Source organism: Nyctereutes procyonoides, unplaced genomic scaffold, assembly GCF_905146905.1.
Source record: "Nyctereutes procyonoides isolate TBG_1078 unplaced genomic scaffold, NYPRO_anot_genome, whole genome shotgun sequence".
Classification (NCBI taxonomy): domain Eukaryota; kingdom Metazoa; phylum Chordata; class Mammalia; order Carnivora; family Canidae; genus Nyctereutes; species Nyctereutes procyonoides.
In genome coordinates, this window is record NW_026575049.1 from 42,576,912 (window position 1) to 42,590,776 (window position 13,865).

A 13,865-nucleotide genomic window follows, 5' to 3' on the forward strand; every position below is an offset into this window, starting at 1 on the left:
AGAAAAAGTAAAAAAAAATAAAAATAAAAAGCAAGTTTCTCATGTCATGGCTTGAGATTAGCACCTGATGTGCAGATCATTGAGGGTCCTTGAAGAGGGAGTCTCCAGTGAATGCCTGTGACAAACTCTACATACATTGCGCACAGTTGGTTACTTGATGAGCATGCAGTTTTATGTTCCCCTTAGACTATGTCTTCTCCGTAGCAGAAAATCTCTGTCTATAAATATGAGCAGACATATTTATATGAATAATATACTTAATTGAGTCTTTGAGAACATAAGTAGATTGATAGTATTTTCTTCCTATACAGAGGTTTTTTGTTTGTTTGTTTGTTTTTATTCATTTGAGAGTGTGAGAGCACGACGAGCACAGGGGAGGGTTAAAGGGAGAGAGAAGCAGACTCCTTGCCGAGCAGGGAGCCCGATGTGGAGCTCAATCCCAGGACCCTGGGATCATTACATGGGCTGAAGGCAGACACTTAACCTACTGAGCTGCCATGCTGCCAGAGCATTTCTTGGTACAGAACATTTTTGAAAACGTGATTCGACTATATTTGAAAGTTGTCAAAATAATGGTTAAGAAAAGATCCCTAAATGGCCCGTGAGATACATACATGGATTTTTTTTTAAGTTTTATTTCTTAAATAATCTCTATACCCCATGTGGGGCTCAAAATCATAACCCCCATACCAAGAGTCGCATGCTTTGATCAAGCCAGCCAGCCACCACAGACGTGAATTTTCTGATTCCGATTAAATTTATACAGAAAAATGTTGTGTTTTCTTAAATCTACATCTTGTCCAATTCTAGAGAACTTGTCCAGGTATTTGTTTTCTAGTTTTTCTTTTCTTATGGACTCATTCACAGTAATAGATAAGCTTACCAGCCATTAGGGACTTTAAAAATTATCTCATCATTTTTGTATGGCATATGATAAATGATATTTACTTTAGCGGCAATATACAATTTTAAGTATTGTTAATGGAATTTTAATACAGTCTTTGATAACAATTATCAGTTTTTATTGCTTGCTTGCTAACAAGTGATGTACATGTCTCAGTATATCTTTAAAATAATTATATAAGGACAGGGTAGCTGTGTTCCCATAAAATACACTTGATAAAGTTGGAACTACTTGCAGACACTGGTTGGTAGTTCTTCAATCCATCCCAGAATCAAAGAGCGTCTCATTGGCCTGTCTTGGGTCAGATGACCATTCTGGCCGTGCCTGCTTTGTTTGATGGGATAAGGCCAGGTGGTTCTGTGGTGGGTACCCAGGGAAATGGAGGAAAGGTGCATACCACCAAAAAGGTTGATGACCCATGGATTCTTAGAAGTGGAAGTTTTGTCACAGGACTTCTTCCTTGGCAAGTTATATTTCTTTTTATCTTTGTTAAATTTGATGGATGAAAAATGGTAATTTATTTTAATCTATAATTCTTTTATTACTAGTGAGGGGAGTATTTTCAGATATTTAACCATTTGTGTTTTCTAATTTGCAAGTTGTAACTATGTTCTTTATAGTGAAAGTACTCTTTTTGTTTTTAATGATTCTAGAAATGATTCTAGAAATCCAATCTTAATGGATGTTCTCTATAAGTTTTATATATGAAAAATAATTTTTATCATAGTAAAGTAGGCATTTGTATTTCTACAACCCTTAAAATGTGAATTCTACCTATTATCTAAAAACTGTGTCTGATTAGGTAGACAATGACATTTTTTTCCTTTTCAGCTAGATTCCTTAAATAATCTCTGGACAGTGGTAACAGTAAATACTAAGTAGAGATTGTGTTTAGCTCCTAGTTGTACCCTGTAGTACAGAATTTGTCATTGTTTTATCCAGGACGTTGTGAGTTTTATCAAGCATAGACCATGTAGCAAGGATGTAGTGAACTTTTTTCTTTCGTTTTTACAGGGAATTGATGTCGATGCTGAAAACTGTGCAGTGTGTATTGAAAATTTTAAAGTAAAGGACATTATCAGAATTCTGCCGTGCAAGTATGTTTTTTTTCCTTCCCAAGATGCTACAAATTACTGGATCAGTTTCAGGTTTCTGACAAAAGTGTTAACGCGTCCTTTTATGACGTGAGGATCTTGCTATTGCGTAATGATCTTGTGATCATCTCATCCTTTAGGAAGAAAGTTTCAGGCCTTCTAGGCTTCTGGATTATATTACTTTAAAATTGCTTAGGCGATCGCAGGTCCTAAGGCAGACCTGTTATAGATCTTTGCCATGGATTGGCCTTTAGTCTGAAACAAGGCTTCGTTCCTGGGAATTCCATCATATATTTGGCTGTGCAAAATGTACACTGTGTGGGAGCAAGGAAACTGAAGCATGACTCGTGAGGACCCTAAGAAAAGGGCGAGAAGTGGCTAGCAGAGAGAGTGGGTCAGGGAGGGCAGTGGTTTGCTATTATTTACACCCTTAGTTTTTAGTTCTTTTGGTAGTTCTGCAAAATAAGTATTTCTCACTTTAGGTGAGAGGGGTTTTGCATTAGCAGTGGGAAGTTGGGATTTCCGTTTTTTTTAATGATGGGATACTTTGATTAACTGATAACCGTTTAGAAGAATGGCTTTTATCAGAAGGGTGTATAGAAATTATAATATGCTTTCAGCCTGATCAATTTTAATTATGTTTCCAACCTATTAGAAGCAGGTCAGAAATTGATATGTAATTACGGTTATGATACTAAATAAGTACTACCTAAGTAGTATGTATATAAATACTCTATAGTAGATTAAGTTCTCAGTAATTCTGTAGAAAAAGCAAATGAACAAATGAACATCAGAATAACAAAAGTTTCCAGAATAAAGATAGCTAACTTCAGTCTACAGGCTTCTATCTGAGGTTGGTGTGGTGGGTACTATTAATAAATTAGACTCAGTGTGTCCTGTGGAAAGTTTTTAAAATAGAAAACAATTTTTATCTAGGATGGTTTAGGGCTAGTCTTTCTGACTTAAGAATGATGCTTTGGGATGCAGCACAAATGAACAGCCTGAGGCTCACTTCCTTTGCAACACTAGATCTGCCCTGCTGGGTCTTGTCCTTTACCCTCCACAAAAGTGTTGCTTATGCTCATTTCCTGATCTCGTGATCTGGGGTTTTTTACTTATTTCCCCTCATTTTCTCCCACGCTTTAACAATATTTCCCAATAAAGCCAACCTACTTCCTTTGTGTTTTTGTGAAAATTATTCCACTGGGTCAGTTTCATTTCAGTTTGAGGATGGAAAGATCAGAAGACCAGCTGGGCTAGACTATGTTATATAATTATGTACTGTCGTTTTTTTTTTTTTTTTAATTTTTATTTATTTATGATAGTCACATAGAATGAGAGAGAGAGGCAGAGACACAGGCAGAGGGAGAAGCAGGCTCCATGCACTGGGAGCCCGACGTGGGATTCGATCCCGGGTCTCCAGGATCGCGCCCTGGGCCAAAGGCAGGCGCCAAACCGCTGCGCCACCCAGGGATCCCACCTTTTGTACTGTCGTTTTTAACTGCACTAACAGACTTCCATATGAAGAAAAGGTCTTCGTAGAACAGCATGAATGAGGAACTCGGTATTTACTGTGCTCAGCGCTGTTGTAAACATGTTACTTATTTGCTGCTGAGAATAGCCTGCCGTGTAGGTGCAGAGGTTAAGCAACTAGTTCAGAGTCCCAGTATCACATCACACAGCTAGTATAGAGCCATGGGTCCTATACCCACTCTTGCTGACTCATCTTCATTCTTGCGGAAAACAGATTCACCACATAGAAGGCAAAGTTAGCCATAAGTGAGTAGAAAGAAAATACATAAGCAGTTTTTCTTTTTCTAATTCTGAAAGTGATCATTATAGAAAAATGTAGAGTATACAAAAATATGTTAAGACAGAAAATAAGTGTTTTTTTAAAAACCGAAAACCCAAAGATGATCTGTTTATATTTTGCTATATTTCCTTTTGATTAATTTCATGAACTTATATAAGATACTCTCAGTTTATTATTATTAGTTTACTTCTGGTTTTCTTATGCTATATTTATTCCCAAAAGGCTCGAAAGTAAGTTACATAGGCACAGAAAAATACAACCTAGCATGAAGTGAAAATAAACCATGCTATTTTTGCGGAGTGAAGGGAAAATTTCCCTGTAAGTTCCAGATTCTGTTTAACATGGAAAGTAGAATAGATAATTACATAGAGTAAGTGAAAATAAAATGTTGATTTGAAGTCATTTTACTTGTATTGAGAAGATGAGTTAGTAGAATGTGTTGTTTCCTTTATAAGATATAAACATTTATTTTAAAACATTAACACATACTTAATTTTTTTAGGCATATTTTTCATAGAATATGCATTGACCCATGGCTTTTGGATCACCGCACGTGTCCAATGTGTAAACTTGATGTCATCAAAGCCCTGGGATATTGGGTTTGTTACATTTTTGTTTATATTCAATCTCTGCCCCGGTTCTTCCTGAGCGATTCAATTTCATTACTGACCAGAGGCAAGAGGAATGGACTAAGTGCTCCTTCAAACATCTTTGTGGTTCCCTGAAGAAATTTTCCTCCTGATTAAAAATGAATGTTTAAGACATTCCAAAAAAATTAATGAACTCTACTGCCGTTGTGATTGTAGATGATATGCTAGATGTTCCCCCCAGAGAGTTTGTAATTGCTTAGAGCAATGTATTTTGTTGCACTGCCCTGTAGAATGTATATATGCTCATCAGTTTCATATAAATGAGAATTACAAATGTTTGAAATGAAAGGAGCCTCATACATTTTCTGGCTCAAGATGCATATTTTACATAGGAGGAAACTGAAGCCAACACTTCTTGACACCAGGTCTCAGATTCCTGGGTTTGAAAATCAAATCCTGCTGGGGAAAAAAAAAAGTCCTGCTGGGGAAATTGGTCCTGTGTGGAATTTGCTCCATCGGCTTGTGGTACTTAGGTGGTTGTAGGACCTTCCTCCCAAAACAGAGACATGAGGGCAGAGTGAAAGTGGGTGCTTAATAGTAGCCTGCCATGTGCTGAGGGCCTGATGTACATTATTACATCATACCCTCATAGTCACTTCAGGAGGTAAGTACTGTTTCTCTCCCTATTTTACTAATTAGGAACTTGAACTAAAAGAAAAGCCAAGCAGCTCACTGAAGGTCACACAGCTAGTTACTTGGGAATGTTATTTCAGACACAGTTTGCTTAATTCCAGGGTGTACAAGCTTTTAACTAATAATCCCGTTCAAAAGGGGGAGACATAGAAGACAAAAAATGGATTTTTCTAGATTGTTAAAATTTTTTTTTACAGTTTTTGTATATTAATGTCTTAAAATATTCTTGATTAACTAGTAAATAGTTTTGAAATAATGATTTTTGAAGGGCATCTGCATGGCTCAGTTGGTTAAGTATCTGCTTTCAGCTCAGGTCATGATCCCAGGGTCCTGGAATTGAGTCCCACATCAGGCTCTCTCCTTAGCAGGGAGTCTGCTTCTCCTTCCCTCTGCCCATACCCTCTGCTTGTGCTGTCTGTCTGAATCTCTAAAAATAAGTAAAATCTTTTAAAAAATAAAGATCTTTGGAAGAAGTAATTTAAATATCATGGAGTTTTCTTATTGCTAAACTTTTTTTTTTAGGGTTTTTTAAATAGTGTTTATGATACTGTTAGAAACCATGAGGAGGTCTTCTGTGATAAGCATTTCATGCACTTTATAGCCCCAGAAGCCCTCAAGGTGTCCTCTCACCTTCTAGTCTGGAGAGTCTTAAAACGATAGTTCAGAGACTGCTGCCTTGATTGCCACTGTAATTTTCTGTGAATTAGATTTTTCTTTTTTTTTTTTTTTTTTAAGATTTATGTAGGGAGAGTGTGTGTGTGCATGCATACACGAGTGGGGGTGGCGGGGGCAGGCAGAGGGAGAGAATCTTCAGGCATATATTTCATACATGAACAATGAAGATTCTTCATTTTGTATCAGGTTGGGTTACTTTATTAGAATTGTTAATTTCAGAAAGCTTGACTAGTATGTCCCCAGGAAGTGTGATTTCTTTTTTTGAAGAACAGAAACCTATAGGGACTTTAAATCAAACTCTTAAGAAATTAGCTTGTCTTGCCCTTAGTTGCTTTTTACAATTATTAACAAGTGTGCCATTTTCTTGAGTCCCTTTGCCCCTCCTGCATTGGGTTGTAGACAGTTATGACACACTGTTTGGTAACTAGTTCTCACTCCCAGGAAAACAGCTGTGGTGAGAGGGCTGCCATCGGTCCTTCATGTGGACTTGAGAGGTGGTCCTTGCATTGGCAGCTACAACCTCCTCCATGCGCCATTTGTCACTGTTGTTTTCATTCATTCAGCACGCATGTACCCGAGGAGTGCTCTCTCAGGTGCTAGATCGGAACTTGACTTGGGGAGACAAAGATGAGTAAAACAGAGTCCTTCTGCTTGTGGGCTTTCACTTTCTGGACCGTGGGGGCCAGGGCATACACCCACGCACAGAGCTGCAAAGGAGGTATGTTTGAAGTACCGTGGAGCTCGGAAAAAGAATTTACTCTGCCACATGGAGTGGGACGATAAGAGGGTGGTTTTTTAACGAGAGGAGTCTGAGCTGGGTGTTAAAGGATTTGTGTGACAGATCAGTATATTGCAGATGAGGGTGTGACCATGTGCGCTTTGAGACTCGGCAGGTGTTAAATTTGGTGGGTATTTTGGTAACTCTCTGGGAAAACAGATGAAGGTACGCTGGTTGGGAGTTTGGACATTACAGGAACTCAGTTCAATTTGTGGCTTGGTGCGTTGGTATTAGGTTTTAAGGGTGTTCAGCTACTTACCAGTGAGAAGGAAGCTGTGTATCATGTGGTTCAGGAGCGGGGCAGTTCTGGAACTGCATGGAGCAGCAGTGAGAGTAGGGGGCCCCGAGAGCCCGGGGAGGGAGGTGGAACCAGCACTGTGTTCTCACGTGAAGCCCACGCTCTCTGTGAACCCACTGTCACCCCTCCTTTGCTAGGTTACCTCACCAGTGGTTTCCTCTCTCACATGTGGCTCTGACTCTGGCATTAATCAGAAAGGTACTGGATGAGCCTCCGTTGGAAACTGGGCAGTCACTTTCCTTATTCTATTTTTTTCTTGAACGCAGCAGATGGGGGCATTAGAGGTAGACTAGTAGCTGATAGACACCATCGTTAGGGAGCCACAGCTGATTCTTTTTAGGTGAACCACATGCTGTCTGTAGCCCCCTATTGTCAGACACAGTGTTCTTCCCCAAAACCCCGGTACCTGCAGTAAAGACAGGGCAGTTAGGAGCAGTCATCCAAACACCACCACAGCCAGACTGATTGACCACATCTGTCCAGGAAGCGAGGACAAAGCTTCACTTTTGGTCCATAAAAAGTTTAAAAGGTGGCATTGCTTGCATCAGGGGAAACACGGTTTTTCAAAGGAACAGTGTTTAGGTCTTGGAAAGCTGCTTACTGAGAAGTAATTCATTCAAGATATTAGTATTCTCGCCATATTTTGTGTATAAAAGTAAATACTTTGTAGGAATCATGAGTAATGGTTATGAAATGACAGGTAAGCTTTGGTGGTGTTACTCAGACAAAGTATTTTCTTTTGTTTCCTCAAGGGAGAACTTGAGGATGTGCAGGAGACGCCTGCTCCAGAATCTACCCCTGGGAGCATTTTGGCTGCAAATTTGAGTATTACTTTACAAGATGACAGAAGTGAGGGGAGCAGTTTGCCATCATCTTCTGCTAGTGATTCTGCACCGCAGTGTGATGCCAGTTTTAAAGAAGATGCAAGTGAAAACACAGCCTTACTAGGTAAGCACCTTGCAGGTCATAAAACAAAATGATTTTAGCAGTTGGGGGGAAAAATGCAGAAAAACATGAAGAGTGAAAACCATCATCCCACACCTGCAAATACCATTTAACATTTTGATAAATACCTTTTTGGATGTTTTTCTGTGTTGAAGGATGGGGAGAATATCACTTACGCGATGTTAGGTAACCTGTTTTTTCTCTTGATGTGTGAAGCTCTTTTTATGTGGTAGGTACATGATTCTATCAAATTATTTGCCAAGTGAAAGAAAACACCATTAGAATTTTTATTACAATTTTTTTTATTTATTCATGAGAGACATAGAGAGAGAAAGAGACAGAGACACAGGCAGAGGGAGAAGCAGACTCCACACAGGGAGCCCAACGCGGGACTCGGTCCTGGGTCTCCAGGATCACACCCTGGGCTGGAGGTGGCGCTAAACTGCTGAGCCACCTGGGCTGCCCCAGAATTTTTATTACAATTGAATTAATTTACAGGTTATTCTGATTGGGAAGGATTGATGTTTCTAATTTTGAATTTGGCCTTACGAGAAGAGGATGCATATTTTCCAAATCAGTGCTACTCAAACTGAATCAGTTTTGTGTTTGACATGTTTAGGATCTGTGATGTAAAGATAGCTAGAAATATTAGAACTTAGTTTAAACTGGTACCAAAGGAAAAAGACCACATTGTGGAAGAGAAGGGGAGCATCCAGCCTCCTCTTGGGACTGAACCACCTGAGGGATTCCATCAGATTGAGCCCAAGTACATACCACTGTAATTTTTGCCATTGCCGTCAGCCTCCAGAAAAGAAACTGAATTTCCTTTCTCTAGTACCTGACCACCCTTGAGATAATTAAAGATTGATAAGGAGTCTTGTCCTGACTCCTTACTCCTGACATTTAGTCCTTCAAAAGCAGTCCCTTACTTTTTCGTGCTTTCTTTTTATCTGTCGTACATTGGTTTTTCAGCGTCTCTCCTCCTCTCTCAGAACTAAGATGATATCATGTGAAATAATGCATAGAAGTAAAGGTGGAAAAAGTAAGCTAGATTATAAAACAACAGAATGTTAGATTCCTTCTGAAGCTGGGCCCTCTGTGCGTGTTTGCATGTGCCATTGCATGCACCCTTGGTTACTTGCTATTTTCTTTTCTTTTTTTTTTGTCCTTTTTTTTTTTTTTTTAATTTCCAACTATTTGTTCACCAGTAGGTTGACAGGTAATTTAAATAATAATGTTCTTTTTTACTTTATCATTGTACCAATATAATTTGAGAAATACTAAATTGGAGAAATCAGTTCTTTTAAGCAGACATTAGTACTTCCAGTATATAGTATGCCTTGAAGTTGAGAAAACATTTACTGGGCTCTTAGGAGCAACTAGAAATAAAACATGCAAATTATTAGTGGTACACTGCTGGAGAGTGTTTCTCTGGTGAGTGCTCCTTCTGTTATCTAGTTGACCTTGGCTCTGACTTTAGGTGAGTTCAAATATTTGGTTCTGTATTTAAGGAAGTATTCTATTACTGTAAGAAATTTAGTCCTGAAATTATTTCGTGCTACTCTTCCTAGTAATACCAGTCTGTCTGTTGTTGAATTCCTCTTCAAAGATATTTTAACCTCTCTGTGCCTGTGTTTAATCATATGTAAAATGAGCATAATAACATCCTAGACCTCTTGGGTCACAGCTATAACCCAGTAAATGCTCATTGTTTTCATGAGCAGTGACACCATCATTGTCATCATAGTTGCCTGGTTTACTTTTGAAAACCTACACTAATGCCACCAACTAAGACTGTGTCTTTTCTTTAAAGCACCATGCTGATCAGAGTTTAGGCTAATACTAGAAAACCTCTCATACTATATATGAGAAACATACTTGTATATTATTCATGACTTTCTGGAATGGGTTGCCATTTTTATATGTAAATTTTATTTAAATTTTTCTGTAATTTGTTTCTTAGGGGCATCCATGTAGTCACAGTGTTAGTATAATTAAAGTTTAGAATATGCTGAGGGACTTAACACTGGCTTTTGTTGCTTCACTGTAGAAACGGGCAGGAGTGACCTTCAACGTGGAGGACCCATCTCCTAGTGCACATCATGGTGACCGCATCATGGACAGAGCTTTGGCTTGAATTAAAGGACTTTTTTTTTTTTTTTAACTTTAGCACATAGTTTGTATATTTGAAAATAATGTACATCCTTTTACCTTTCAGGTTCTGATTTGATATACAAAGGGCTAAGATATTTTATTCTTAAAGAGACGTTTTGATTAGTCTTAATATATTTATCTACTAAAATGTATCATTTATGATAAACAGTGTATGTTGCTTTGGACTATTACAGAGACCACTAGGAAGGCACTCTAAAAGGGATGGGGTGAGGGAGAGTTTCTGAATAGTAGACTAGTTGCTATGGTACTGTGAAAACAGGATTATATTCTTTCAAGGATAGTTTAGGCTAAGCAACTGAATTTAGACTAATGGAATTGGAATTATATAATTCAGTTCAGTAATTGATCATGAGTTTTCCCTGGAGGAAAGACTTTTCTAGAACATTAAACCTGTGAATGAGATGAAAGAAATCTATAGCTTTCTTGAACCTCCATGTTATCAGATAAAGACTTTGAAACCTAAGAATACTTCTGGTTTCCTCTTTGGAATTATAGGAAAAGCACTAGATGACTTTAGGATTTGCATTTTTCCTTTTTAATTCTTAATTTCTTGTGACAACCTAAAGGAGAGGGAAATTTGTCCATTTATTCTACAAATAGAACTAAGATTCTGCATCACACATGAGCAATAAATTCATTGCCTTAAGGAGATAGAGTAGGCAGACTGAGACTTTTGGAAATGATGAATATATTGGTTCCAACTACGATTTTATCTTTACAATTAAAAGGGGGATAGATGGAGAATTTTGATCATTGTTACAAAATAAGCAGTCAGTTTTGATTGATTTAAAGCAGACTTAATAATCATGACCTTGTGTAATCATCTATCCTTTTTAATCTTAGCTGTTCTTGTAAGTGAAAAGGTCAGGTTAATGTAACGCTTTTGAAGACTGCGCTCTTAAGTTTTCCAAAGTGATTAAGCACACACACACACACACACACACACACACTCTTCTCCTTTCCCTTCTTGGAGGTAGAAGTTGAGGAGGGTGAGGGAGAGATTTTTTTTAACTTGAAACTGTTGTCCTTTGTTGTTTCTAAGCTCGTTGCTGTGTATATGTTTATTTTGTGAGTAAAAATAAATGCCTATTGAGAAAAATAGAATTACTTAAATTTAAAGAATTTATTTTACAGCTGCATCTAAGTTGTGTAGAGTTTTTTTTTTTTTTTTCCCCAAAACTGTTGCATCTGGATTCTAGCCAGTCACAGTGGAATACTTGGTGAGTTTTACTTTACGTCTTTTTTTTTTTTTTTTCATTTAACTGAAGTAAACTCTGGCCAGATTCAATTTGAGGAGCTACTGAAACTTTTCTTTGAGCTCTCATTTAACAGCCTCAAAGTAGGTTTCCATAATAGCCATTATTGTTGAATTCTGCCTTCTGTGGTTTATTGAGAATGGAAAAGTATGTCTTTGATTCTGTACCATGTAAGTTTTTTGCTCTTTGTATTTTAAGATACATACTTGGGAGAAATGCTTTAAAAATTAGCAGTTCTTTCTGGTATCCAATGAAGTAGACTTTTAAAAAGAATACTGTAATAGATCAAACACACTGTTTTTTTATACTTAAGAAGTATAATGTCTTAATTAGCTATCAGACATAGCTTTCCTTCATTCAAAAATTTTAACACTAAACTATAAATATAAGAGATTAGAAGGATTGTAGTGGTCTGGTCCCATGTCTAGAAATAGTCCCTCCCATCTCTCTCCTTCAATAGCAGAGAAAGGAATTATCAAGAGAAAATAGAAAACTGCAGCACTTTAAAAGTTTCCTTTGTTAGGCTTTTTTTAGATAGAAATAAATATGATAGAGAAGGGTCAAATATTAGAATTTTTGCTGAGACATAAAATTGATGAAATGCTACTTGGAATATGGGGAATGTAATGAAGGAGGAGTAAACCAGAGTGGTTTGATTAAGGTTAGTCATACTATTTATGGCAGTAATCATTTTCCTTCCACAAGAGTCCATTTGTTTAACAAATAGTGTAGAAACAATATACATTTTTTTTACCTTTCAAAGTCACGGTCAGCGTGTAAAAGACGCAGAATGTGAAGCACTCTGTCATCTGCTGCCTACCTGGAGCTGCTTCTGGGTTTCCCACCGGAAAACCACAAAGGCTGGGACGAGGCACAAAAACACGGCACCTTCGGCAGGTAAACCTCCTTGCTTGCTGATGTTTTGGGGATCTTCAATATATAAAGCCTTTCATGAGATTGTTCACTGCAGTCACTGAGGAGTGATGACAATAAAAGGCCGAATTGCAGTGTGCCCATTAGCAGTTTGCTCTCTGTGGGGTGCACGATGACAAAATCTCCGGAAGCGAACCACTGGTCTGACCTCAGTAACATCAGAATTGAAGCTTTGCATTGGGCAGTCTTTCCAAGAGGAGTCCTCCCAAAAAGGGCTCAGATATTTTTTAACGGGGGGAAAAAAAAAACAAAAAAACCAACTGGCGAACCTGAGACATCTGGCCTTAACTGAGTAGTAAATACCTTTCTACATACTTTACAGTATACTTGCTGAGTCCAGGACTGCCAGAACCATAAAATAATAGACTTTCAAGAACAGGTGTGTTCCCACTTGGATGAAATACCTAGGGTAACCAAATTCCCCAAGAGGATAGCTTAATTGGCAAATCTCTTCTTTTGAGAACATTAAAATTTATTTGCTCAGTGAAGACTGAGATTAAATCAGTATGTGTATCCTACTAACTTAGAATTTGAAGTAATTATATGTTTGGTTAAAAGCAGTTTCTTTGAGCTCAGCGCAGTTTGTGATTTACAAAGCACAGGATGCTGGCCTGAGCCAGTGAATCTTCTGTATAACCTGTGCTGTTTCTGTGATGCAACAACTAATTAGAAAAGCCACCTACACCTTTCCCAGTTAATTTTGTTTTTGAAGTTTTAAAAAGACAAGCATTTCACTTTAAAAAATGCTAAGGTGTGGGATCCCTGGGTGGTGCAGCAGTTTGGCGCCTGCCTTTGGCCCAGGGCGCGATCCTGGAGACCCGGGATGGAATCCGTCGGGCTCCCGGTGCATGGAGCCTGCTTCTCCCTCTGCCTGTGTCTCTGCCTCTCTCTCTTTCTCTGTGTGACTATCATAAATAAATAAAAATTAAAAAAAAATAAAATAAAAAATGCTAAGGTGTGTAATTCTAGTTATAAAAGTGAAATTTCTACAATATCATCACTTAGCCATGCAGCTAGAGATTGACCTTTATTCTAAGAGTAAGTATAAAATAAGTTGTAAATTGAAGAAGGTATGTGGATCACATTAAGAATAAAAAAGTCGGGATCCCTGGGTGGCGCAGCGGTTTGGCGCCTGCCTTTGGCTCAGGGCGCGATCCTGGGGACCCGGGATCGAATCCCCTATCGGGCTCCCGGTGCATGGAGCCTGCTTATCCCTCTGCCTATGTCTCTGCCTCTCTCTCTCTCTCTCTGTGACTATCATAAACAAATAAATTAAAAAAAAAAAGAATAAAAAAGTCCCTTCTTTTTGATGAAGTATAGGCTGAGAAGCCTGGGAACACCAGTATTTCTGCGGGCTTTAGACTGCATAGGTATTGGATCCCAGGATTATAAGTGCTTTTGAAAGCATCTTAGAGATTTCCTAATTAGAACAGTAGTGACTGCGTAAGAACAGACAGATTAAAGTGAAACCAACAAAATGTCTTAGTAGGTAGAGGGTGCAAGAATTTTAAAGAATTAAAGTTCTGGCCATGCATTAATTTTCCAGATATCATTAACATGTTATCTTAATGGGGTGCCTGGGTGGCTCAGTTGGTTAAGTGTCTGCATTTGGCTCAGGTCATGATCCCAGAGTCCTGGGATCGAGCCCCACATCGGGCTCCCTGCTCAGTGGGGAAACCTGCCTCTCCTCCCTCTACCTGCTGCTCCCCAC

General features: G+C 38.4%; 1 protein-coding gene and 1 non-coding gene across 3 annotated transcripts in view; both read left to right on the forward strand.

The window, feature by feature from the left end:
• Positions 1-13,865, forward strand: part of RNF149 (ring finger protein 149) — a 32,005-nt gene that overhangs the window by 15,085 nt on the left and 3,055 nt on the right. For both annotated transcript variants that reach the window (XM_055327928.1, XM_055327929.1), the window contains exons 4-8: positions 1,919-2,001; positions 4,314-4,410; positions 7,598-7,793; positions 9,841-11,185; positions 11,985-12,118. In XM_055327928.1, the coding sequence (XP_055183903.1) occupies positions 1,919-2,001; positions 4,314-4,410; positions 7,598-7,793; positions 9,841-9,884 (420 nt within the window). In that variant the 3' untranslated portion in view covers positions 9,885-11,185; positions 11,985-12,118. The remainder of the gene's footprint in view (positions 1-1,918; positions 2,002-4,313; positions 4,411-7,597; positions 7,794-9,840; positions 11,186-11,984; positions 12,119-13,865) is intronic.
• On the forward strand, positions 12,194-12,308 carry LOC129512238 (small nucleolar RNA SNORD89). The gene has a single exon (XR_008664982.1). It is a non-coding gene; the product is annotated as a small nucleolar RNA SNORD89 (small nucleolar RNA).